The sequence below is a fragment of the Hydra vulgaris genome, chromosome 02 (assembly GCF_038396675.1).
Source record: "Hydra vulgaris chromosome 02, alternate assembly HydraT2T_AEP".
Taxonomy (NCBI): domain Eukaryota; kingdom Metazoa; phylum Cnidaria; class Hydrozoa; order Anthoathecata; family Hydridae; genus Hydra; species Hydra vulgaris.
The window spans coordinates 11,527,156-11,554,281 of NC_088921.1; the positions used below are offsets into that span (position 1 = coordinate 11,527,156).

The following is a 27,126-nucleotide window of genomic DNA, read 5'->3' on the forward strand; positions in this document are numbered from 1 at the left end:
TTGGGGCACCTAAAATAACTTAAAAATAATAATAGTAAAATTATTGTTTTATTTTTTTTAATTTGTGGAAGAGTTCGCCACATCAGACATACTTTGTATTACCATTGTTTAGACGAATTTGTGACGAGTGCAAAAAAGAAAATAAATATATTTTTTGTATTTGCAATGCTTTGATTGCTTATGACGTTTATAAAAAAATATCATTGGATAGTTTTTTTAAAAATATGGATTGTGGTTGGATAACTTTAAAGTAAGAAAATTACGCGGTATTTCATTTAAAAGTTGTCCTGCTTGGAGCATTTGTTCCAACTGCTCCACAGTAGCTACGTCACAGGTTTTTTAGGTGGTTCTTAGAAAGAAAGTCGTTTAAAAATGCCAATTTATTTTATTTGCAGTAAGCGAAGATTTTGTTAACGGCAAATTGTTTTAAATAAATACAGTTTACTTTCAGTTATTCTAACCTCTAAAAACTCATTTTGCCGACGGTATCTAAAAAATATTCCTATTTGCCGACTGAAGGTAACAAAATGGTCCCAATTTGCAAAATAATGGTGCAAATATTCTTTGAATGGGCCCTTTCTATGAAAACCTCTACGTGCCGGCATTGACTATATACAGTCAACGCTATATATAGCGTTTTTTTATCTTTAATCGAATTAATAAAAAACCTTAACTTGTTTTAAATTTGAAAAAAGTTCTATGTTTCTTAATTAATTTTTTTTCTAATTAATGTTTCTTCTCCACACGTGTCAAAACTTGACTAAGACAAAACTTTACGATCTTAAATAATAAACTTTCTGATCTTAAATAAGCATTTGTGATCTTAAATAATATTAATAAATAGATCAGCATTGCCAAATGCCGATATGGATTTCGAGAGTTCAAACTGTCTACACCAGTTTAAATAAAAAAACTATATACTAACTATAAAACTTTGCGAGCACAAATTTTTTAAAACCAGTGCACCTTTTATGTATTACTGAAGAAAAGAAAAACAGTACACAATTTAGGACATATCAAATCAAGTATGGTGAATCAATTATAGATTATAAAAGTATTATAAAAAATTATTGCTGGAAAGATTACGATATGAAAAATAACAACTTTGCAAAAATGCATCTACTAAGCACCCTTGTCTATTTTGCAAAGCTGAGATACCTAAACACTAATTAAATGAGGTGCTAAACACAATCATTTTTATCATCAAAGACATTAATAAAAAGAAGTTACTTCTTCTATGTCATTTTGTTAAACTCTAAAATCTAATGATGCAACGGAACAGTAGAAAAAAGTATTAATAATTTATTGAATATATTTAAACCTATTAGTGCAGTTGCAGTTTAAACAGTATTGTCATAATCACGATTTTTGCTTTGAATGTTTCAAGCATAATTTAATAGTTCAAGAAAAATAAAAAAACAGCAGGGATTAGCATTCGCGGTGTCTCACTTGTTTAACGTCGGGAGGTATTTATTTCCTAGAAGTGTAATTATTTTCTAGGCAATAAACACTCTGAAGAACTTATCTCAAAGATATTAAATAAATTAAATCTTAATTTTTTAAAAAGACAAATCATAAAAATACGACAAATTTATACAAAAATACGATAAAATAGTGATATACAAAAAAATTGTCATTAAAAAAATTTCCAATAATTACTTCAATCCTCAGTGTTATCCTTTATTAATGGCTCCGTAAGTTCAGAATCGTTAGACTCATTTTCAACTCGATCAGGTATAGGAATTTCTTCTTTAACTAAAATAAATATATGAAGTAGTATATATATATGTATAAATATATAAATATATAAATATATATTCTCTCTCTCTCTCTCTCTCTCTCTCTCTCTCTCTCTCTCTCTCTCTCTCTCTCTCTCTATCTGTCTCGCTCTCTCTCTCTCTCTCTATATATATATATATATATATATATGTATGTATGTATGTATGTATATATGTATATATGTATGTATGTATGTATGTATGTATGTATGTATGTATGTATGTATGTATGTATGTATGTATGTATGTATGTATGTATGTATGTATGTATATATATATGTGTATATATACATATTAATTTTTTTTTCCCCCCTACTTCGAAATTTTTTTTTAATTTTAATATACTTGTAAAAATAAATAAAAAACTCTATAAGTGAAATTGCTTTTAACAATAAAAAATTTATTTTAAAAGTAAATCTACTTTTATAAAAAAATAATTTACTTTTTATTTAAACCTACTTGTATCGAAAAATTACTTTTTTTTTTCAAATTCTTTGCTTCCTACAAGGCTTCTATTATCCTATTTTAGAGTTGGATGTTACTTGAAGATAAATGATGGAGTCTATAGAGCTATATGATTGACATACAAATTAATAGATTGCAAATTATATGAATCCGGAAAGCAAGATGGAGGAAGCGAATTCCGAAGAATCGATGTTCCAGGAAAAAAACTAGAAAAGTAAGAGTTTTTGGAGCACTTAGGTCACAGTAACAGTAAAAGGATGAGACTTGATTGAATGACGAAGTAACATGAGAATGAAATTTAGTAGATGGCACAAGAGATGCAAGCTCTTTAAAGTAGTGCTTATTATAGTATTTGTAGAAAAGAGAAAGAGAAGCAACATTACGATGATATGATAATGGTTGGAGGTTGGCTGCAAGAGCAGATCCAACTAGGTTTACAATGCGTTTTTGCACTTTATCTTGAAGAGAAAGGGCATCATTGGAAGATCCACCCTAGATATGGCAACGGTATTTCATACAAGGACGGATTTGAGATTTATAAAGATAAAGAATAGAATCCGGAGTAATTAAGTGTCGAGCACGATAAAGAGATGCAACCTTAGCAGATGCTTATTTTACTATGGATTTGATATATGGTTTTCAAAAGAGATCGGAAGTAAGAGTTAATCCTAGAAGATGAAGGGTAGATAACTCGTCGAGCACATCCCCAGTCATAAATATAGGAAAATCTAAATTGTTGCGGTAACGATTGGCTAACAAAATTTGGGTTTTATCTGAATTAAAGTTCACCAGCCACTGTGAGCCCCATGCTGTAGCAGAAGTGAGATCCTTTTCAAGCTCAAATGCCTCCTCCGCTTTTCAAGCAAATAATGCCACCTTAGATGTGAGAGAATATCTGGAAGATTGCAAATGTAAATTAAAAAGAGTATATGGCCAAGAATAGAGCCTTGAGGAAACCCTGAAGTTACTGGATATGAAGAAGAGTGCTGTCCATCGAGAACGACTTTTATACTACAATTGGATAGAAAGGATTAAATAATCTTAAAATATTACCTGATACATTGTAAGAAGAAAGCTTATGAAGAAGACTAGTATGCCAAACATTATCAAAAGCTTTAGAAATGTCAAGAGCGATAGCCTTAATCTCTTTACCTCTAACTAATGTACGATAAAACCTATCGGTTTTTACTATTATCAAACCGGCTGTAGAACGAGAAGATCAAAATCCGTATTGATGACCAGAAAATAAGTTATTAGATTCAAGATGAAAAATTAAGTGTTTGTTAATTAAAGATTTAAAAACCTTGCTTATGATAGGAAGTAGACTAATGGGACGGTAGTTAGACGAGTGAGATCGCTCTTAAAATCACAATCTTAGATATATGAAGGAAAAATAACTACAACAGCACATCCCAAAATTGATTTTTGTTGATTATAAAAACAACTTTTTCACCAAAACCAATTTTTACGGAAATATGACCAATATGCCATCATGGACACCTTTACACTCTCTCTCTATATATATATATATATACATATATATATATATATACATATATATATATATATACATATATATATATATATATACATATATATATATATACATATATATATATATACATATATATATACATATATATATATATATATATATATATATATATATATATATATATATATATATATATATATATATATATATATATATATATATATATATATATAGTTTAGAATGGTAATCGAGAGAGAGCGCTAATAAACCAGACCAGAAGAGGTTTAAAAACTATAATAAATTTTTTTTTTAATAAAATGATAGATTGCTTGCCCAAACCAAATCCTCAGTCGATGTAGCGGCACTTCCTTGTAGTAGTAGGCTATAAGATAGTTGATGTAGTAGCACTCCCTTGTAGTAACAGGCTATAAGATAGTCGATGTAGCAACACTCTGCGCATGTTTTTAAAATATGTTTTAATAAAACAAAAAATAAAAACACCATTAATTAAAAAAAACTTTTAAGTTATTATTATTGCAGTTTTTAAAAAAATGATAAAACTTAATGTACTTCCACATTAATTTAATTGTTTTAACTTTTCGACGACAATAAAATGTAGCTTAATTACAAAAGTCACAAAAATGTTGTTAAAAGAGACTTTTTTTTACCATAAAAGTATCTACGACAACGAATACGTGATAAGGATGGTATATATAGTTTATACCATCCTTATCATCCATACATACATATACTATATGTATGTATGTATATGTATATATATATATATATATATATATATATATATATATATATATATATATATATATATATATATATATATATATATATATATATACAACCCTTGGAATTAGGAAAAAAGAGGTCGGCAATAATTTGCCGACCTTAATCTGTTAGAGGTCGGCATAAAAAGTTTGTTACAAAGGTTTTACTATAAAACATAGAAATGAGGTTGGCGATTTTTTGCTGACCTTAAACAGTTAGGACGGCATTGTCAAATGCTGACTTTAATTCCGAGGGCTATGTGTATATATATATATATATATATATATATATATATATATATATATATATATATATATATATATATATATATATATATATATTATATAGGTAGAGCATGCATGAGCGTACTGATACATCAACTACAGGTTAAAGTTGGGGCAGCAATTATTTTTGTTATAGTATAAAAATATAACAAAAACAAATACCGCCAAAAGTAAAAAAGAAAGATTCATCAAATATAATAACAATCAACCAAAGAAATGAACAGTTATACATTTTAAATATAGAATTTATTTTATTTATTCTTTTTGAATTCATATTATCAAGCCATATATCTTTTATTGTCATGGAATATACTATGCATTGACAGAATATACTATACTTTTATTATCAAAGATTGTACTATGTCAATATAGTTGTCTTGTATAACAATAAAAGTTGTATAACAACTTTTGTCTTCGTGTATACAATCTATATTGACATTGTTTATAAAATGACAATATAGATTGTATATACAATGACGATATACATTGTACACACGAAGGTAAAAAATTTTAATTTTTAGTTTATTTTGTCTGTATTTATAGTTTTATCTAAATCTATAAATGCAGTTTTTGATATAATTATCTATATAAAAAAATATAGTCCAATTTTTTTTAAAGTTGTATATTTCATATATACTAAAACTAAATATAAATCAAATTGTTAAAAAAAAATCTTAGAAATAATCTATTATTGTAATAATAATTAAATTAATAACGTTATTTTGAGATAAAATGGTGCACGCATTTAATAACCAGCAAATAAAATATTTATGAAAAGTTAACCATAAAACCAAATATTCCCAAACGACACCAATAAAACGAGATTTTAATTTTAGTGTACATATTTGTTTATATAAACGTTTATAAGACTTCTGAATCTAATTCAGACGTCTTATGAACGTTTCACGCTGACCAAATAAAAATATTTTAGTTCCGAAAAGGTCTAGGGCATTCAGGACGTAAACTGAATGTACATTGCTTGTTTTTGTATGTCCAGTGTTAGCTGGGTATTAGATAATTTAAATGTATTTTGATTAAATGTTTGATAAAAATCAAAAGAATAATAAAAATGCTGTGGGCAAAACTACACAAAAAATGTACCATTAATAATTGTAAGCGTGGAACGATGTGTCAAAGTTTTAAATCTTTAGTTTCAATATAAGTTTGTTTGTTCTGAAAAAAAATACTTGAATGTATGATAAATTAGAGTGAATTATTGACTGTAAAACATGATGGATTTAATGTTAAGGTGTGGGGCTGTTTTGGTTGGAATGTCACTGGTGACTTTGTAAAAATAGATTAAGTAATGACAATAGTTTATTTGTACACTTTAAAAATCATGCTACACTTTCAGAAAGATAGGTTAATGGGAAGCCATTTATTTGTTCAGAAGAAAATGTACTGAATCCAAAACATTTTTGAAAAAAATGTATGTGTTATTTGACTAAGTTCGAAAACAATCAAATATTGAATAGAATTTTTTAGCCTCCCCAATCACATGATCTCTCCCCAACTGGATTTTTTCGGAATGATTTAAAAATAATGTCAAAAACTAATGCCTAATGATGTATAAGATGTTGAAAAAAATTATTATAATTTTGGGGCATAAAAGTGAATTTAACAAATTGGATTAGTCGTTATTGTTCAAGAATATGTATGTTATTATCGTTAAAGGTGATTAAAAAGCAAGTAAATTATAAATTAATGGGATTTTATATTGATTTTTTTGTAAACCTAATAAATAGGAAGATAACATATAATTCTGGTAGACTTTCGTTTAATTTTCTCTCCCAATAGAAAGTAAAGCTTTGATATCTTATTTCAAAAAGTACAACAATTCTAATAATTATGGACGGTAGTGTATATATATGTGTATTTGTGTGTATATGATTCAGCAAGTATATATATATATATATATATATATATATATATATATATATATATATATATATATATATATATATATATATATATATATATATATATATATAAATTTCTTATGATTTAAAAAACTTTTTATATTAAAAGCCTTTGAGAAGTTTATTTAAAAGGTTTTTAAAGACACTGTGGATTTAAGAGATAAAGTTGTGAAATAATGGATTGCAATATTGGAGGTTGAATGCAGCCTACTAATTATAAATTATTTGACAATTTTTTGAGTTAGACAATGGTTGAGACATTACGCACTATATAAGTTTAGAGAACTATGCGGAATATTTATAGGAGTCAAACAACTCAACCATTTACTGAAAACACTACAACTACTAAGTAGAAAAAAATAAAATACTACGAGGCATCAAAGGACCAAACAGGTTCAATTCATTTTTTACAAAGATTATGGTTTTAGGGTAGATCATGCTGCAATGCAAGCTAAAAAAAGAAATAAATCAAAAATAGGAATTTTGATTACTATTATTTTTAATAATATATATTTATTGTTGGGAGGAAATAAACTTGGAGGAAATAAAGATAAATTTGGGTTTTAAACTTGGGGTCAGCTTATCTGACCAATATCAGTTTAAATCAAATCAGTTAGTTCTTACAGACAGAAAGAAATATATTTTAAAGACTAATGTTAAACTACAAATGTTTCAAAAATAGAGAACTTAAAGATCTCTTTTCAAAATGAAATTTACTATAACATCATATATAATCAATCATGTCATCAATATTTTATCTTGTTTCTTTAAATCCGAATCAAATAAAAGTCATTAAAATTTATTTCAAAAGTCAAAAACAATCTTCTGTCAAGCTTCTATAGTAAATTTAACTCATAACTTGATTTAAAAACATTTTTCTAAATCAAAAAAATATTTTTCTAATTAATGCTAGTTGTTTTCTACTGGAATACAAGAATTTAAGTGTAAGGTAAAGTGTAAGTGTAAGGTAACATTGACACATCTATAGAAAATATTTTTTTAGCTGTGACAAACTAAATTTGGTATGCAATATTTCTATGTGCTTGCCAATGATAATGCTGCCAGAAACTTATGAAGAGTTTAATCAGTAATCTAATATTATTAATAGATAATTACTTTTGTTTTTGGGGTTGTTAATATTATCCCTATATAAGGTAACATTGGCAGTAGTATGTTTTATGGTGTAAATGTGCTGTAATTTTTTGTTGGATTTTTTTGTTACAAATTTTTTAGTGTTTGATTTAGTTTCAGAAACAACAAGATAATTTTTTACTTTTGTAGGTTTTGATGTTTTATTCTTAACAACACTAAGCAACATTGTTAGGTGTGAATTTTAACTTTTTGCAAGTGTCGGTTTTTAGATATGTTGACATGTGATTTATTGGTATATTTCTTTTTTTTTAGAATTAGTCTTTTAATTTAGGGTTTATTTGGTTCCATTTCGTGTAATTGAGAAAGATTCATCAGATGTAAGACATTCCGTCAACTTTTACTTGATGCTTGGCACATGGGATGACATAGGCATTTCTGTCAATGTCTCAAAATAAGCATTTCTGTCAATGTCTCAAAATCCTAAAACTAAAATATAGGTTTAAAATAAAAATGCAACAAAAAAGTTGCAATGTATTTTGAAACAACATCATAAAAACACATGTATAAATGATATTATGTATGGTTTTACTTATCTTCAGACTAAAGTTTTTCTACAACAAAAAAACTAGAAATAAGTTTAACTTATGCCCTCTGTATTTTTAACTTATGCCCTCTGTTGTTGTTTACACTTACTATTATGTGGATAAAAGTAGTTATATTTGTTCATTTAACATCTTTTAAAGGAACATCTGGCTTCAACATCTGTTAAATTAATTTAAACAATTAATGAGTGACTGGTAAAAATGTTTAATCTAATACATGTCCTTGATACCCACATGTCAAAGTAACCCCACATTACATTATTCTATTTGTTTTTGTATATATACATTTTTTTGTTTGTGCAGGGTGTCAAGTCTAAGGGAAGGGAGGAGGGGCTGGAAAAAAATCTTTGTTACAAAGAGCACTCATTAATATAAAATAAAGAGGTTTTTTCCAAATATTAAAATTTTACCACTCACCTACCTACTCACCCACTACTAGGTAGGGGCGAATAATTAAAACAATAATAATACAACTATTTATTCCTTTTATCAGTCTTTAATCTGATGCCTAGTATTTTATAAAGTTTGCTGTAGCAAATATTAGAAAACAAAGTAGAAAAGGAATCTTTTTGTATCTTGATTAGCAAGGATTGTACCATTGTATAACTGGCTATCCAGCCTTTCTATTGCTTCTTGCTTAAACAGACTCAATCGCAAAATGTAAAGAGAAACTCTTTACTCAAAATAACAAAACGAAAATCTAAATAAACACTTGGTTAAGAGATCAAATAAATTGTAAATTCAAATTTTAGAAATAAAGTGTAAAATTTGTAATGTATAGTTTCTGAATACAAAATTATGATACCTGTGCATACTAAAATATTTAAGATGATGATGATGATGATTATGATGATTATAAATTATTTATATTTAGATACATCAAAGATCAGCACAGCACTGAAAAAATATTATCTAGAAAATTATGGAAAAGTAAATGAAATTCAACCACCATTAAAAGCACCTGCAAATGTTAATCTAATGGATAACTTTGTTGATCTATGTATTGTTGATGCAGTTAATACTCAAATGGATGTTATTTTTAGTTTTGAACGACAAAAATTTCTTGAAAAGCAAATGAAATATTCACCTATTTCATATAATGAAATTTTTATAAAAGAAAAGCCTGTATTATTAATATCTGGAATAGCTGGTATTGGAAAAACATGGTTGCTTCAAAAATGTTTGCTTGATTGGTCAAACGATTTAATTTGGAAAAGTGTTGAACTTGTGTTTTATTTGGAATGCAGAAGGCTTAATCAATATCCAAATATTTCAAATATTAATGAATTACTAAATGTTTTCTACAAAGATATTATAAATGATTTCAAAATTAGTAATCATCCTGCACTGTTTATAATTGATGGATTAGACGAGTTTAAATTTTTAAATGAATTGATAAATTGCAGTTCAAGTTGTAACTATCCAATTGTTAATGCTTTAACGGATATTCAAAAATACAAGTATGTAGTTGCTGGTAGAGTCTATGCAATTGATCAATACCAAATTATATCTACAGAGCATCGAAATAAGTTAACCATTCAAATAATGGGATTTAACCAAGAAGGAATAGATAATTATATAGAAAAGAACGTTAGTGATGAAAAAAAAGATGTTGTGGAAGAAACTTTAGACGGTTCTCCAATTGCAAAAGCCATGGCATCTGTTCCATTTTATTTATGCTGCATGTGTAAAATTATTAGTGTTTCAAAAGAAAGAAATAAAAATTCTTTCTTAACAATGACAAATTTATATGCAAGTATTTTTTTATACTTTTTTCAAAATCACATCATAAAAACGAATAAATTGGTCAATAAGATAATTGAAGAAGATTCCAATAAGAAATATATTTTAAATATTTGTAAAATTGCATATGAATTGTTTGTTGAAAATAAAGTAATTTTTTCAGAAGAAGAAATTCAAACTTTTATTATTGATTTTGATAAAATTGAAAGTAATCTTTTAGGATTTATAGAAAAGATTGAAACAAATCTGGAATGTTATTATCAATTTGCACACTTAACAATAATGGAGTTTTGTGCATCTGTATATGCATATAATTGTTTAAGTAGTAAAGAGATTGTAGCCAATAAAAAGCTGGAGAGTTGTTTATCAATGATTTGTGGATTAACTAATAAAAGCCAAAATAGTTTATTAAAGTTTCTTGTTAACTTAAATCCTTCAAAAAATGGTTCTGAAGAATTTTTGTATTCTATTTTAGGTAAGTTTTAATACGCATTAGTATGAATCATTGTATAGAAATGTGAAGCTGTTTAATAAGATATGAAAAATATATAAATTTTTACCTTATTTTTCTAAAAAAAAGATATTTCTGTTAATGCAAGTTATTTTGGGGTAAGTAGAGTATTTCTGTCATTTCTAATTTTTTTCTTGTTTTATAATGGTATCATGTATACAATTTATATTTATTTATTTTTACGCTACTACAAAAACTTGATTAAAATCAATAAATTGTTTTTAAAACAAAAGAAAAACAAAAAATGATTGTTAAATAAATATTGAGTTATTAGATTTGTCATTTTGTAATTTGATGGAATTTATTTTTGTAAAATACTTGCATTTATTAATGAAATACTTGTATTTATTTTTGTAAATTTTTTGGACATTTTAGGATGATTGTTTTAAAAGCTTTTTAACTTTATGATAAGTGTTTTTTACTAAACTAAAAATAAACTAAAATTGTCATCAGTAATTATAGTTAACTATAATCGAAGATTATCAACAAAAAAATGTATCAATCTGATAACGATTGCATATTAATAATATTAGGCCATTTTTAATATTAGCGATTTTATATTTTAACCAGAGTTAAGGCAGTTCATAGCAAGCAATATTTTTTTATACCTAAATTTTAAAGTCTTGTTTTATAGGTAAATATATTGTTTTTTAATTTGCTATGTGAGTTATTTTATAATTTATTTTGTTTCTTAATAGGTATTACTTTGGTAAACTGATACTAATAAACAAGTTTATTTTTTTTTTAGTAGTCCACTTAGTAGCTTGCGTATTTCACTTTTCTTCAAGTGACATCAAAGAAAGATAATATAAACAAAAATCGCAATTATATTTTTGTTCCAATATTATTGTTTTATAATATTTTATACAGAAACTTATTTGTTTATGTTCTCTTGCACAGTTTAAATTAAAAATCAACACATTTTCAAGCTTTAAACTTGATTTATAGTTATTTTAGTGATCTGATTTGTCTAACTACCGTCCCATTAGTCCTCTTCCTATCATAAGCAAGGTTTTTGAATCTTTAATTAACAAATACTTAATTTCTTATCTTGAATTCTATTCTCTATCTCTATTAATCTCAAATCCCTTTGACATGCCCTTTCTCTTTTAGACAAGGTGCAAAAACGCATTGTAAACATAGTTGGACCTGCTCTTGCAGCCAACTTCCAACCATTATCACATTGTCATAATGTTGCTTCTCTTTCTCTTTTCTACAAATACTATAATGGGCACTGCTCTAAAGAGCTAGTGTCTCTTGTGCCATCTACTAAAATTCATTCTTGTGTTACTCGTCATTCAATTAAGTGTCATCCTTTTTCTGTGACTGTTCCTAAGTGCTCCAAAAACGCTTATTCGTCTAGTTTTTTTCCTTGAACATCAGTTCTTTGGAATTCGCTTCCTTCATCTTGTTTTCCTGATTCATATAATTTTCAATCCTTAAAGTCATCCGTCAATCATTATCTTACTCTACAATCTTCATCTTTTTTCTTTCAGTAACTTCCAACTTTAATTAGTGGCTGCTTGCAGCCTTGTTGGAAGCAAAGATGTGTAAAAAAAATTTTATAAAATGCGATAAAAAAAATTTTGAAAATTTACTATTGTTCGCAATTTGCTGGATTCTCATTTTAGAAAAATTGTTGCGATAGTTACGATACGTTTAACTATTAGCAATACGGTTGTTTACAATTTAAATATAATTTTGTTCGAATTTTCTGAAAGATCTTTTTAAGTTTGATGATCGAGTTTTTAATATTTAAAATCTCACAATTTGGTTTTTTTTTTTCTTATAATATTTTAAGAAATCGTTTTGTCACCATTGTTTATTGAAATAAACACTGATAGCTAAGGGTCTGCGTCTCAGAATCGTTTTTTCGAAATGAACCGGGAGAAGCGTAATGAGACGAGAAATTTACGAGAAAAAAATAAGGAGACAATAGAAACAATTATCCCGGAATAAAGTTAATTACGAAACGTAAAGAGACAGATCAATTATATTAACTAGATATCTAATTCCCGCTTTTGCAGTGAAGAAAATATTTTGCCAGCCAGAAGTGATGCAATCATAAAAACAAAGATAAACAAAGACTTGTTATTTATCCAGTTTAAATAAAGCGGGTTTAAAAACTTTAAAAACTTGCTTCACTTTTTCTTACAGAATTTTTTTGAAGTTAGACATCTAGTTAATATATATCATTGAGACATGGATATTTATATCTATCTGTCTCAATGATATATACTAATGCCATAACCATGCCATAACGATTTGAGGCATGGCATAACGATACGAGACATTCTATTAAGATACGCAACAAAACAAGACATGCCACAACAATTCGAGACAAACGAGACATTCTGAACGTGTGGATTAAGGATTAACAAGTTAAATCCTTGATTATTAATGGGCAGTTGAGCAGATTTGGTTACATTTGGCTGCCAAGACAATTAGGCAGTAACATTAAGGGCCAGACTTAGCGATGTATTGCTGGCGAAATAAATTTGCTGTTAAAAAAATGCAAATCATTCACAACAAAAACAATAGCAATTACAAAAGTTTTTCAATAACCAAAAAGTTATATATTATAACTCTTTTTATATATTATTGAAATTTAATGCTAAAAGAATAAAAGTGTCTTTCTTGGACCATCTGTGCACTAAAGCAGGTAAAAATTTTTGATATTTTTTGATAACACAAGAAAAACAGTGACATCAAATAATATAAGACATACCAATTTTGAATGTTATGTATATTTTAATAAAAATAATAATAATTTTGTTAAATTAGTGAATTACTAAATTAGTATAGTAAAGTTGAACTGTCGCTAGTTGAATTGTCCTAACTTTTTAAGACCCTATTAACATAGTTTCATTTTTCGGGAAATTGCAAGGTTATACCAGTACTCTCTGGAGAGTGGGAACCACGTAGCAAAGGTCATATCTGGAAACTTTAAAAGGATTAAAAAACAGATGAAACCCATGATGACTGTGGTATAAGCCAGGCGAATGGTCAGTGCAAACTTTGTGGCAATATTTACAAGGTCATTGATGGTAACACATCTGGCATGCGTAAGCACCTACTTCATGCCCATCCTCGTGAGTTCAAAGAGCTTTGTGCCCATCCTCGTGAGTTCAAAACATAAAGCCGTCCACAAGAGAGATTCTGATTTGGACGAACTTGAAAATATCTATAATGAAGATGAGACTAATGAGCCACAAAGAGGTGAGTTAAATGTGTAAAATGAAGTTGCTTGTAGCAACTTTATTTTAAAAAGATATTGTAATGATTTTTTTAAACTCCTTATTGAAATAAACGTTTTTGTGTATTGTCTTTTTAATCCCTAAAGAAAAAACCTCTTTTTATGACTTATTTTAATAAGTTAATACTTATTTTATACCCCAAATTAATAAATTAGCAATCAGTCCCGCATAATTTTTTTTTTTACCTCAGCATAACGAGACTTAGCAAAACTATTTTAAGATTTTTTCCAGGCAAAAAATCTCCTCAAGTATTCAACCACTCCATTAAGAAAAGACGACTTTTCATGCTAGATTGTCTTATTGAACACAAGTCAAGCCAGGCAAGACTGAGTCAGTGTCTGAGTACAAATCCAGAGATCCAAAGCAACTTTGAGGTGACTTGGAAATTATGAAACTTCTGGCAAGGATGAATCTTCTATTCAGCTTTGTTGAGGCAAGACCTTTCAAAGAGTTTATGCACTACTTAGATCCAAAGCTGAAAATCAAGGCTGCCACAGGCAGCCTTGATTATAATAGGTACAAGCTGCCTTTGTTGTATGACAATGTTGCCGATCAACCTGCATCAGGAACTGTTTCAGTTGTCATAACTCATGACAATGCTGCCAATGTCAAAGCTGCAATTCCAAAGTGCATCTTTATTGATGAGTCTTTGCTTTGTGTGGACCATACCTTGAATTTGGCCATCAAGGACACTATCGATGCCACCACAAAAGTAGACCATGCAATCACTTGTGTTCAAAGGGTAGCAGAAAAGACGCATAAGAGTCATTTGGCGAATGAAAGAATCAAGGCCGAAATTGCAACTATGAACAGGGACATTCGTCTTGCCATGGAAAACGATTCAAAGGAAAATGTTTTTTTTTTTTTTTAAACATCTTCGCTTCCAACAAGGCTGCAAGCAGCCACTAATTAAAGTTGGAAGTTACTTAGAGAGAAAAGATGAAGATTGTAGAGCAAGATAATGATTGACGGACGACTTAAAAGATTGCAAATTATATGAATCAGGAAAGCAAGATAAAGGAAGCGAATTCCAAAGAGCTGATGTTCGAGGAAAAAAACTAGACGAATAAGCATTTTTGGAGCACTTAGGAACAGTCACAGAAAAAGAATGACACTTAATTGAATGACGAGTAATACGAGAATGAATTATAGAAATAGCACAAGAGACGCTAGTTCTTTAGAGCAGTGCCCATTATAGTATTTGTAAAAAAGAGAAAGAGAAGCAACATTACGACGATGTGATAATGGTTGGAGGTTGGCTGCCAGAGCAGGTCCAACAATGTTTACAATGCAATTTTGCACCTTGTCTAAAACAGAAAGGGCATCATTAGAAGATCCGCCCCAGATATGGCAACAGTATTCCATACAAGGCCGGATTTGAGATTTATAGAGATAGAGAATAGAATCCGAAGTAAGAAAGTGACGAGCTCGATAAAGAGATGCAACCTTAGCAGATGCTAATTTTGCAACTGATTTGATATATGGTTTCCAAGAAAGATTGGAAGTAAGAGTTTATCCTAGAAGATGAAGAGTAGATGACTCATCGAGTACATCACCGTTCATAAATATAGGAAGATCTAAATTATTGCAATAACGATTGGCTGAAAAAAATTGGGTTTTATCTGAATTAAAGTTCACCAGCCACTATGAGCCCCATGCTTTAGCAGAAGTGAGATCCTTTTCAAGCTCAAATGCCCCCTCCAAGCAATCAGAGGGTGATGGTTTCTTATCACGACAAGAATAAATGGTAGTATCATCAACAAACAATGCCACCTTAGATGTGAGAATATCTGGAAGATCGTTAATGTAGATTAAAAAGAGTATAGGGCCAAGGATAGAACCTTGAGGAACTCCTGAACTTACAGAATAAGAAGAAGATTGTTGTCCATCGAGGACAACTTTTATGCTACGATTGGAAAGGAAGGATTCAATGATCTTAAAGATGTTGCCGGATAAACCATAAGAAGAAAGCTTATGGAGAAGACCAGCATGCCAAACTTTATCAAAAGCTTTTGAAATATCAAGAGCGATGGCCTTAACCTCTCCACCTTTATCTAATGCACGATAAAACCTGTCAGTTATTACTGTTAGCAAATCAGCTGTAGAATGAGAAGATCGAAATCCATATTGATGGTCAGAAAGTAAGTTATTTGATTCAAGATGAGAAATTAAGTGTTTGTTAATTAAAGATTCAAAAACCTTGCTTATGATAGGAAGAAGACTTATGGGACAGTAGTTAGACGAATCGGATTGCTCTCCAGAATTTTTGAAGATAGGAATAACAGATGCCGCTTTCCAGCAGGCTGTAAAGCAAGACTCTGATAAGCACTTGTTGAATAGTTTTGAGAGTATAGATGAAAGCTCCGGAGAACACTTCTGCAAGACAATAACAGGTATGTTGTCTGGGCCACAAGCTGTAGAAGAGTCTAGGCAGGAAATCACTTTAGATACAGATGCTGGAGTAATATGAATGTCAAGCAATTGATCAACCTGTTTGTTGGCAATATCAGGTAGAACGCAACTAGTGGAATTAAGAGATGATATTGATGAAAATTTTTTAGCAAACAATTCGGCTTTGTCTTTAGGTGAGGTGACAAAGTCTGAACCATACAAGAGAAGTGGAATTATAGATTTGCCCTTATTATTGATATTATTAAAGATTCTCCAGAAGTCACGAGAGCCTAATTTTTGAGATGAGATACAAGATTTCATGAACTGAGAATAGCGGGTTTTGGCGTTAGACAAAACCTTTTTATAATTGTTTCTAGCAGTAATAAACAGACGTCTGTTTTCTGGAGAATTGTTTTGTTGATAAATATGGAAGTAACGGTTTCGATTGGCAATCGCAGCAGCACAGTGTGAGGAAAACCATGGAGGAGAGTGAGGCTTGACCTGAAATCGTCGAGAGGGAATAAAAGATTCCATGCCAGCCTGAATCCACGAAGTTATGTAAGAAGCACATTTGTCGACAGGAAGACGAAAGATTTCTACCCAAGGGCCATCACGAAGAAAATCACGGAAATAATCCTAGTCAGCTTTACTGTAGTTGTAAGAGGTTCGATAATAGGGGGATTCAGGTGATGAAGAAGAATGAGATATTAGTTTTAGAGAGATCAAACTGTAATCAGAAGAACCTAAGGGTGAATGTGGAGAAACTGAGCACTGACAAGGATCAGAAACAAGACATAAGTCGAGTAGAGAAGTTAAATGATTCGGGTTGTCTGGAAAGCGAGCTGGAAAGTTGACTATTTGAGTTAGGGATTGAGAAAGGCAAAAGTTGTGGGCTTTAATGCCTGCTGAATCACTGACACTAGAGCCAAGTCATTCAGAGTGGTGAGCATTAAAGTCACCAACAACAACTATGTTAGCTGATGGATAAAGAGAGAGGGCTTGGTCGATATGATCAGAAATAACGTCAAAAAGTGTGCAGTCTTGAGATGAAGGAGAGCGATATAGAACAAAGAGAAAGGCAATAGAGTGAAGTGGTGCTAAACGAAAGCACATAAAAGAATAGTCTGTGGATTCAAACCTAGTTTCACGACAAATGGGTGATTTCTTACGAATGTAAATGCCCAGGTCAAGCATGTGACTATTGGAGTCTTTACGAATTAGAGGAAGATAACCATCAACACTAAGATCACAAGATGAGACAGCCGAACTAAAATTAGTCTCACAAAGAGCAAGTAGGTCTGGTGAACTTTGCAAGAGATAAGACTCAACAGAAGAAAAGTTACTTCGAAGACCACGAATATTAATGAATGATAGGTTTAGAGAACTTGGTGATGATGATGGTTTTTTGTGTTTTATAGTTTTTGGTACTTTATTCATTTTTAAATTAGATTGAAGAACTTGACTCAAAGCATAGATAGTACTCAGAACACTGCTTAATAGCCCAAGCAATTGCCTCATTACTACTAATAAACCCTAAGCCGTAACAAAGGGCTCCAAATGTGGCCTCCGCAATGCACACCAAAAGTACAAACAGGGACACCATCCATGCGCAACTCGGCACTGTTAAATACTTTGATATTTTTCAGCTGTTGATGGAATCAGCCTCTCTTAGAGCTACCACAGAGTTCGGGAAACCTGACTACCAGCCGGCCTCAGAACCATAAAACTGAGTTTTAGAGCTGTACCCTCATTAGGAGATAATAGAATAAGTTGCCTAGTCATAAAAACAGAGACACAAGCAAAACCCATGCATTGAGTCAAGAAGATCCAGCATTCAACATCCTAAACTGGAAACAATGTATTCAAATACATCTGCCCCAGCCTAATAGATGAAGAAGGGGTGCGAGGCTAGTCAACAGATAGAATCTGTTTACCCCTTAAGTCTTTGCCTAGGAGGCCTTCTACAAGACAGTAGCCGGGTGCATTTAACATCTGCCCAAGATGAGTATTTTTATCGAGACACCATCTCTAGCCTTTACTCAACCAAGAGCCCCAAGGCAGGGGCTCGTCCCCGTCAATAACTTATTTATAAATAAAAACGTTTATTTATAAATAAAAACTTATTTAAAATAAAAACGTCAATAACTTATTTATAAATAAAAAAACAAACTACTATTATATATTTTTTAAATAAAGCATTTATCTTTTAATAAAAATATATTATTTTTTATATAAAAAAAACACCACCATCTGCAATTGATCTCAATTTTGCTCTGATGCCTTTCATATGCGACTGTAAAAAGTTTAAATCAATTTCTTGTAGTTTTAGTTTAATGCGATCAATCAAAACTTGCTCTGTTGAAGCTTGCCAATCTCCCTCGTAAACCTTCTGTGCCAAATGTCCCCAAAAATTTTCAATTGCTCGTGCTTGAGGCACATTTGGGGGATTGGATTCTTTATCAACGTAATAGACATATTGGTCCACCCAATTTAGAGAATCTTTAGAATAATGAGAACTTGCTAAATCTGGCCAAAATAAATAGTTAAAGTCTCCATGATACTTGTGAATAAATGGAAGAAGTCGTTTTTCTAAACATTCATTAATATAGATTGATGAATTGATTGCTACATCCTTATAAGTGCGAAACAATGGTCGGACATACTACGGTCAGATATGGCTATCCACATTAATAACTTTTTTGGAAATTTCTTTTTTCCTATAAAACGAACACTTTTTGGGCATGTCTTTTTGTTGTTTGTGTAGTATCCAGAATTTCCAGGCATGTTGTCCCCTGCTAAACAAAAGTATTTCTCGTCATTGATGATTAGAAGCGATTTTGTGTTATAGAGTAGGTTAACTAGTTTCCTGCTTCTTTTCTTTGCCTTTATTTGTTGTTCTATAGTGTATTTTGGAGTCTTTTCACTTTTTCTATATTTAATATTCATTTTTTTCAACTGACAACCAATTGTCGATTGATTTACACCAAATTTAATACCTATTTTTCTCTTAATGACCCCTTTTCAATTGTTAACAAGTCTCTTTAATTCGGCTTTCTTTTCTCTAGTCCAGGATGTCGGACAACCAGGGTGCTTTCTATCAGAAAACGATTGAACAAATTCAAGTCTTTTTAGGTAATCATATATTGTACTTCGAGCAAATCCTTCCTTTTCAAAATGATTTACGATTTTTTTTTTTTTTTATATTAGGTTTATTTACAAAAAACATTTTTAGTCGCTTTCGAAAAGATTCTCGTTCAGCTGCATTTAACCTCATTTTAAATAATTGTGTTTCAAATAATAAAGTTTATATTTTATAGAAAGTTTATGCCTACGCATAAAACCACAAAAACTAATTATTATGCTCAAATAATGAAATTAGGATTTGTCCGATAACTTCTGCATCACCCGTTACATGCGTGTGCAAAGTGTCTTTGACATGAAAGAACCTCTTTTGGCAATTAAAGCAAGGCCAGGCATTGATCCAGCAGATGTTGCATCTCTTGTGCTCTCTGAATTGGAGTTTAAAATCTTTGAGGAACTGTTGCCTACTCTCAAATTGTTGGCAAAGACATCTGAGAGACTTATTACAGATAAAAAGCCGACTCTACACATCCATGTTGGTGGTCTTTACAATTTGCAGCTCCACATCAACAGGGTTGAATTGGTCAAAGATGATTTGTCAGACACAAGCAAATCTTTTTTAAGAACTTTTTCAGCCAAGCTTGATAAAAGGTTTACTAATGCTGGCGCTCATACCATGTTTCTTGGTGTTGGAACCTATGATAAAACCTACAAGTACTTGGTTGAAAACCACACCAATCATCAAAAATAGCTCAACAAAATCATGGATCAACCAACGGCCACTGCAAACTTGTAGGAGGAAACAGATTCGTTGGCTCAAGACGTGATTGAATTTCATTCTCAACACACAGCAATTTTGGACAAGTTCGACATTGCCAAGGAATGGGATGTCAACAAGAATATGCATCCTGGCCAAGGAAAGAGGCCCAGGAAAATGTTCTTGGGTTTTGGAAAAAACATGAAATGACTTTACCTCTTTCGGCTGAAGCAGCACGGCGTTACCTGGCAATTCCAGCATCTTCGGCCACTTCCGAGAGGGCCTTCTCTGCAGGAGGAAACATAGTCACACACAAAAGGACCAAGCTTCATCCGAAAAATGTTGAAAAGTTGCTCTTTATCCAATATAGCTAAGACTTTGTTCAAATCAAGTCCTGGAAACTGACCTCAGAAGATGACAAAGGTCCTGGTAGGGCATTCACAAAAAATCTAAAGAGAGATCTTAACTTTATCTTTGCCTTTAGTAAAATCTTAAATTTTGCCACTTCCATATATTGTTTCTATGTTTTTTGTTTTAACTTTAAACTTTTAAATTTATTTCAAACTGAAATTTTGCTAAGTTTGAAAAAATTTCGTAAGTTTCCTTCCAGATTTGTTGTCTCAAGAGAGTGATCAGTCCAATGTTGTTGAATCTGATGATGTGGTTGAGATTCAGCTTAGTCCAAGACTGCCAAGTCAGCCGATGACACGAGCAAGTACGGCCTCCTCTGGAATCTCTACATCTCATGAACCAGGTATTACACCACTGATCACCAGTTCAAGGGGTTCTGCCCCAGCACCTTTTGCTGGACCATCCAAAGCTCCAACTGATGCACCTTCAACTAGTGACACGAGTAAATGAACTGTTTGACAAAGTTTGTAATTAAAAACTTTTATTTATTGCCAATAAAATTTAGTTAATGTGCATTACAACGTTACAAATAAAATAAATCAAACACATGCAAATTTATATTTCAATTTTTATTTGTCTTGTTAAGTCTCGGTAAATAGTTTAATTACGATAAAGTAGCTGAAACAGTTGTAATGGCCGAGCCCCCCAGCAGAATACTAAATTTCACATTAAGGATTAACTAGTATGACTCGTTATGTCTCGTAATGTCCCGTTAAAAAGCTGTAAATTCCGGGAAATTGTGAAGCTCCTATTCTGTCCGGGACATCTTGTCTCGGTATCGTCCCGGATTTCGACTGAAAATTGAAAATTGTCTCCATTTTTATCGCTAATCGTGTCAAAGCTTTTAGGATCGTCTCGATTAAAAAAAATAACGAGACGCAGACCCTTACTGATAGCTAAACTTTTTAAACTTAGTAAGTTGTAAATATACTTCAGTCGTAATTGTCGTAATTAGTTATTAATTTAAAAGATCTTGTTTTGAAACTAAATTCAAATTGTTACAAGACCATATCTTGAAATAATTTTATTTTTATAGAGCATATCATTTTTTTTATTGATACATTAAATTATTTCATAAAAATTTAAGAATAAACAGGTAACAGGTCGTTTGCTTTAGCTTAGTTAGAGTGAACAGTATAATTTCGTAGAGAAAATTAAACGTTTGATATCAATTAAACATTTTTGAAGTAATATTGATTTTAATTTAATGTATCAAATCAGTGTTTCTGAATGGATTTCAACCTTTTTTGGCTCTAAATATATTAAAATTTAATCAGTAACCCAACCCGAAAGTCAGAAAATAATTTTGCACACTTTTTTCAAAATATTTTTGCAAATTTGCAAATTCTGAATTTTTTTCCCACTTTCTCAACATGCTATTCTGTCGTTTTTTATTGTACTTATAGAGACAAATTCATAAATATATATATAGTTTATTTACATAAAAAGTGACAAATTTTCATTGTTTTTAAACACTCTACATATAATCCTTTAATAACAGCTGATTTTGTCAGTAAACAGTGAAAACAATAAAGATTACATTATTCAGAAAGAAATATCTACAATTTCTGTATGTTGTAACATATAACATATATAACATGTAACAATATAATTTAGATTTAAACAAAAAAACTAAACTTAGTGTTTCAGCAAGTTAAGAACTTGTTCAGACAAGGGGTTTCCATTGGAAGATTTGTGTTTTATGATGTTGATCGACGAAATTTCTGGATCAGTTCTGATCAGCAAATATTGAAATTGATTTTTCATTACATTGAGTCTGGAAATTTTGCATGAATGGTTTAACCTAGCATGTCTTATCACTTTATTTTGGGCCTCCTGAGCCTCCTCAGAATAATAACCAATGGGTAGTTCTAGATTTTCAGCAATTGCAGGTCCATGAACTAGAAGTTTGTGAAGAGTTGGAGGCATTCTGTACCAATCATAGTTATTAACTATAAAGGCTAGAGTCTCATTGCAGTATTGGCTAAATCTATCAATATCTAGGTCATACCCTGAACAAACAGCTTGAAGAACTGTCCTCACCCGGAGAATCAACTCAACCTGAACTCCTGTTATGTCAGCAAAAGCCTCACCATGCATGAATGCTCTTCGAGCAGTATTACCATCATTTGTATTCCCAAATCCAGTTTTTGGAACATCTACCAGTAAACTAAGTTCTGCTCTAAACCTATCTTGAAAAGTTTTTTTTCTAGCTTGAGCAAGTACCTTATCTTCGGCTAACCTGACATCTGTTCTTGGAATAGTCATCTCCAGTCTGTAGCCTAAATGAAGTATGTATTCAAAACATTTAATCCAACAATGCAATGATGATAAACCAAGGGACATAGCATCATCATTCACAGGTTTAATTTTAACTAGATCTAGCTTGTTCATTTCTGATGGTTTCGCACCACAAATATTGCAGCTTGCAGATGATTTTGTGTTGGTTAAGGCATTAACCACTTTGCCATCAAACATGGTTAGTTCAACATGAGATTTTATATTGATACTGACTTTTCTTCCATCCGCAAGTGTAATAATCTCAACATAATCTTCCAAATCAGCCATCTGATCACGAATGTGTTTTTCTTCTGACTTGCTAAGTTCTGTGGTTTCTTTTTTGTATTGAAGACGAAGAGGTCTGCAAAAATGAGAACTAATTGTTTTTCTTATTCTCCCAAATTGTTTTACTTTCTACACTTAACTTAAGAGGTACAATTGCAGTTTGGAAAAGGGATTCTTCATTTTTTTTTAGCCTCCTCAATGTCTGTGTTATCATACCTTTGTTTATACAAACTTTGGCTTGATGCACCATCAAACCCTGCTTTTGGAATAAAACTACCATTGAGCACATTTTGATCTGTATCCAGAGTTTTTAAATTGTCTTCACTTAATACAATAACTTTTTTAAGAGTATGATTCACCATGGACTGTAATTTACTTTCAGCAGAAGTTTCAGTTACAACAAGGTCCTCTGGATAACAATTACTTTTTTCCTTGAATAGAGCATGTAATGTTGGATAAATATTGGCATTGTGTTTGATTGAGGAGTTTCTTATCATTTGATACTGATCATCACTGAGATCACAATTAACTTTTAATGAAAGTGCTTCTTTCTCACTCATCATTATCGGTTCCTTGCTGTCCATACTTTTTCTGATTTCAGATGCTTTCTGAATAGACTCTTTAACCACATAAGCAAAGTCTTGTAAGTCACCTGATGATTTTGCATTTTTAACAGCAGCCAGAGCTAAAACCTCTGGATCATGCGCAGATAATCCAACAACTCTTGTTCGCTTACTTCTCTCTCCTAGATCTTTCCAATCTTTCTTTGGTCGCCCTCCACTGAACTCTTTTCTGCTTACATTGTCAGCTTTCATAACAATTTGAATTTCGGTTTGCAACCCTTTCTTTTCTTTCATTAACAGCCTGTCATATGTTTTGTTTACTGCAATCCACTTAGCTTTCAATTTTATCACCAAAATTCGGATTTTTTCTGTTAATTTTTCACTATGCACTTTTTCACCATCCAAACCTTCTGATATCAAAATTTCCTCATAAAGGAGGCTCACAATATCCTTGTTAGTTATACAAATTTCTCTTACTTTGGGAATCGAGTCTATTATTTTCATTTTGAGATGTAATCACAAAGGCACATATTACTAACTAATTTTTTGGATTTTTAAAAAACTTTTTGCGGATTTCTTATTAATTGCAAAAAACTTTAAAATTCAATTTCTCAAAAACGTGCTACTTTGGAGCGGGTTTTTTTTTTTCCGGGCATTCCTGTATATATTCAAGATACTTCCCCATCAAAATTCAGGGTGGACAAGTGTGGACATTTTTAGAAAAAGTAAATATTGTGAATATTATTTTCTGAAAATTTTTAATTTTTTCACAAATTGTGAAATTCGAACATTAATTTTTGGTGTCGATGAAAGTCCAATGTCAGTTACTTACCGGATGATATAATATATATATATATATATATATATATATGATGTTCACCGAAAAAATGAAAGAAAAATTTTTAAAAATGACCATTTTGTGACAATTTTAAGATCTACTTGAAAACTCTAAAATTTCTAGTGAATTTTTGCCCACAAACAACCTGCATATAACAAGCTCACAAAAAGAGTAAAAATTTACAAAGTCATAAAAAATGGGTTTACCTTGTTCAGTATGCTTATAACAATCAAGATAAAGTTAAAAAACATCAAAATAAATTTAAAAAATTAATAGGGTTTTTGCCGTTTTTTCGTATCTGTGAGGCACTGTGCAACGTATGTTTAATTTTCGCCGAGAACGTCTGTTACTTTAGCTTAAAAAGAATACAGAGAAATATCAAATATATAAAGTAAAAAAATTATTATCTTTTGTTTTTTGTGACCTGTTCTTATTTCTTTTTATAAGTATTTCTTATTTCTCTGTGAAATTTTATTGTTTATTCTAATTAAAATGCATCACATAATATATTTCATATTATAAAATATACAAGTTATAAACAGATTATATTTTGTATTATAAAAGATAAATTCTCTGTGATTTTTTTTTTTTTTTGAGTTTCAAATCAACGTCGAAATCGAATATTTAAACTCTCACTCTTTGAGTTTTTTATGGTTTTATTTACATATTTCAAAAAAAGATAGTCGAAGGAGATTTCTATTTTATATTTCTAAATTTAATTTTTTTTACGAATTCGATTTACAAACTTTTGTTTAAAATTTGTGTTTGAATGAAGAACGATTTCCTTGTGTATTATTAAAACAACTGAACGATGTTATTTTTGTAAATTTAAATTAATTTCTACGTTGGTTTGGAATGAGTAACGTATTTTTTTTTTTTTGTTTAAATTTGTTATATATATTATTTTAAGCATGTTACATTTATAATAAAAATGAATCTATTTTTTTTTTAAATTGTGATAAATAAAAATTATTTTTAAATAAAATGTTTAATATGTGTATGATAAAATATCGTAATAATATTTAACTCTAATTATAACTTAATATTAATTTATGTATTAATATATAAAATATTATATTTAAAATATTATAATTGGGATTATTATTTTAACATTTTTTTTATTTGTTATTTTATTTTTTCTTTAGATCGTCTACTTAAATTATTTCGTCAAAGACTTGAAACTTATTACTATGATTTATTCATCGAATGTTTTTATGAAAGTCAATCATCGTTTACTGATAAAATAAAATTAATCACCGATGAACGAGAGTGGGAGATTTCGATTGGCGATGGAAAAACTTCTTACAAAACTACTTGTGAAAATTATTTCGTGAATCATTACATTAAATCTGGAAGAAAGTTATTGAGGTTAAATGTTCGTAAAAATATTTTAAGTATTGAAGAAAAAAATCTTTTAATTCAATGCTCAACAAATGTTCGAGATGTAAGCTTTTGGTGTCCAATTAATTTCAAAGGATGGAATCCGAAAGATAAGATTGAAGTGTTGTGGATATGGATCCCAGGTGATTTAATAACTAAAGAAGATTTTAAAAAAGATTTTCTTCCGTGGATTAATCTTTGTGAAGAATTATATCTTGGACTTCACGACGGCATTAATTTCATTGAAGAGATTTATGAATGGATTCGTTGTTTGAATCTCAAGAAGTTGTCGATCAGCTATCGTGAAAAAAAATTTCATAACCTCGATGAATTAAAATTCTTTATAACTCGGAAATATGTCTATTTTAACTTATCTTAAATGTAATATCTTAAGTAAAATATAAACAATAATTAATAAATATTAAATGAAATATTTTATGCATTATTTTATAATTAGAATATACGAATTAGCTTTTATAATATTTTAGTTGTATATTTTTAATATGTTTAAAATTTTTAGTTAATAAAATATAAATAATTTTATTTTAAAATATTAGTAATAGTAAAATCGACAATTATTTTATATATTGTTATTAATATTTTTATTATTGTTTTTATTATGATTATTATGCAACATAATTATTTCTTTTAATTTTAATAAAAGTAGTATTGCAAAATACTACTATATAATGCTAAAAAGTTTTTATATTTTTTCAACAACTTTTAAAATGAATGTTTAAAATTTAAGTTTAATTAACATTAATTATAATTTTTATTATATTGAATATAAGATATATAGTTATAAACAAATAAATAAAAAATAGAATTATTTTCGTTATCTTTATTTATCAACTTAAATAACATAGAGGTAGAGTAAAATTTTTTTGAGGTTTTAAAAATTTTGAAAAAAAGAACGTTATGTGGAAATCTTTTGTTTAATATTTTATATTTAACATTTTTGTTGGATATGTTTAATATTTGTTTTTTAAATAAATCATTAAACATATTTTATTATATTGAAAAATTGAATTATTTTAACTTTCGATTTACTAAATATATTTAGGTTCATGACAATTATTTTTAAATTTTAAGATTTTCGCTATTTGTTTCTTCAAACGGCTTTTGTTGTCAAGATAAAAATTCGAAAGTTTTGTAGAATTTTTCTTCGAGTTATTTTGTTTGGAAGTAAAAGTTTATTTAAGTAACAAATA

At 29.7% G+C, this 27,126-nt stretch overlaps 1 protein-coding gene across 1 annotated transcript; it reads left to right on the forward strand.

The window, feature by feature from the left end:
- The first annotated feature begins 9,234 nt into the window (after positions 1-9,234).
- Positions 9,235-26,392, forward strand: LOC136076741 (NACHT, LRR and PYD domains-containing protein 3-like). Its single transcript, XM_065790144.1, has 2 exons — positions 9,235-10,636; positions 25,681-26,392. The coding sequence occupies exons 1-2, from the start codon at positions 9,247-9,249 to the stop codon at positions 26,292-26,294; spliced, it is 2,004 nt and encodes a 667-aa protein (XP_065646216.1). The 5' UTR covers positions 9,235-9,246; the 3' UTR covers positions 26,295-26,392.
- Positions 26,393-27,126: the final 734 nt, after the last annotated feature.

Coding starts and splice junctions, on each gene's coding strand:
- LOC136076741 (XM_065790144.1), top strand. CDS start 9,247: ATGATGATGATGATGATTATGATGATTATAAATTATTTATATTTAGAT. Junction 10,637..25,680: donor ATTTTTGTATTCTATTTTAG/GTAAGTTTTAAT, acceptor TTTTTTCTTTAG/ATCGTCTACTTAAATTATTT.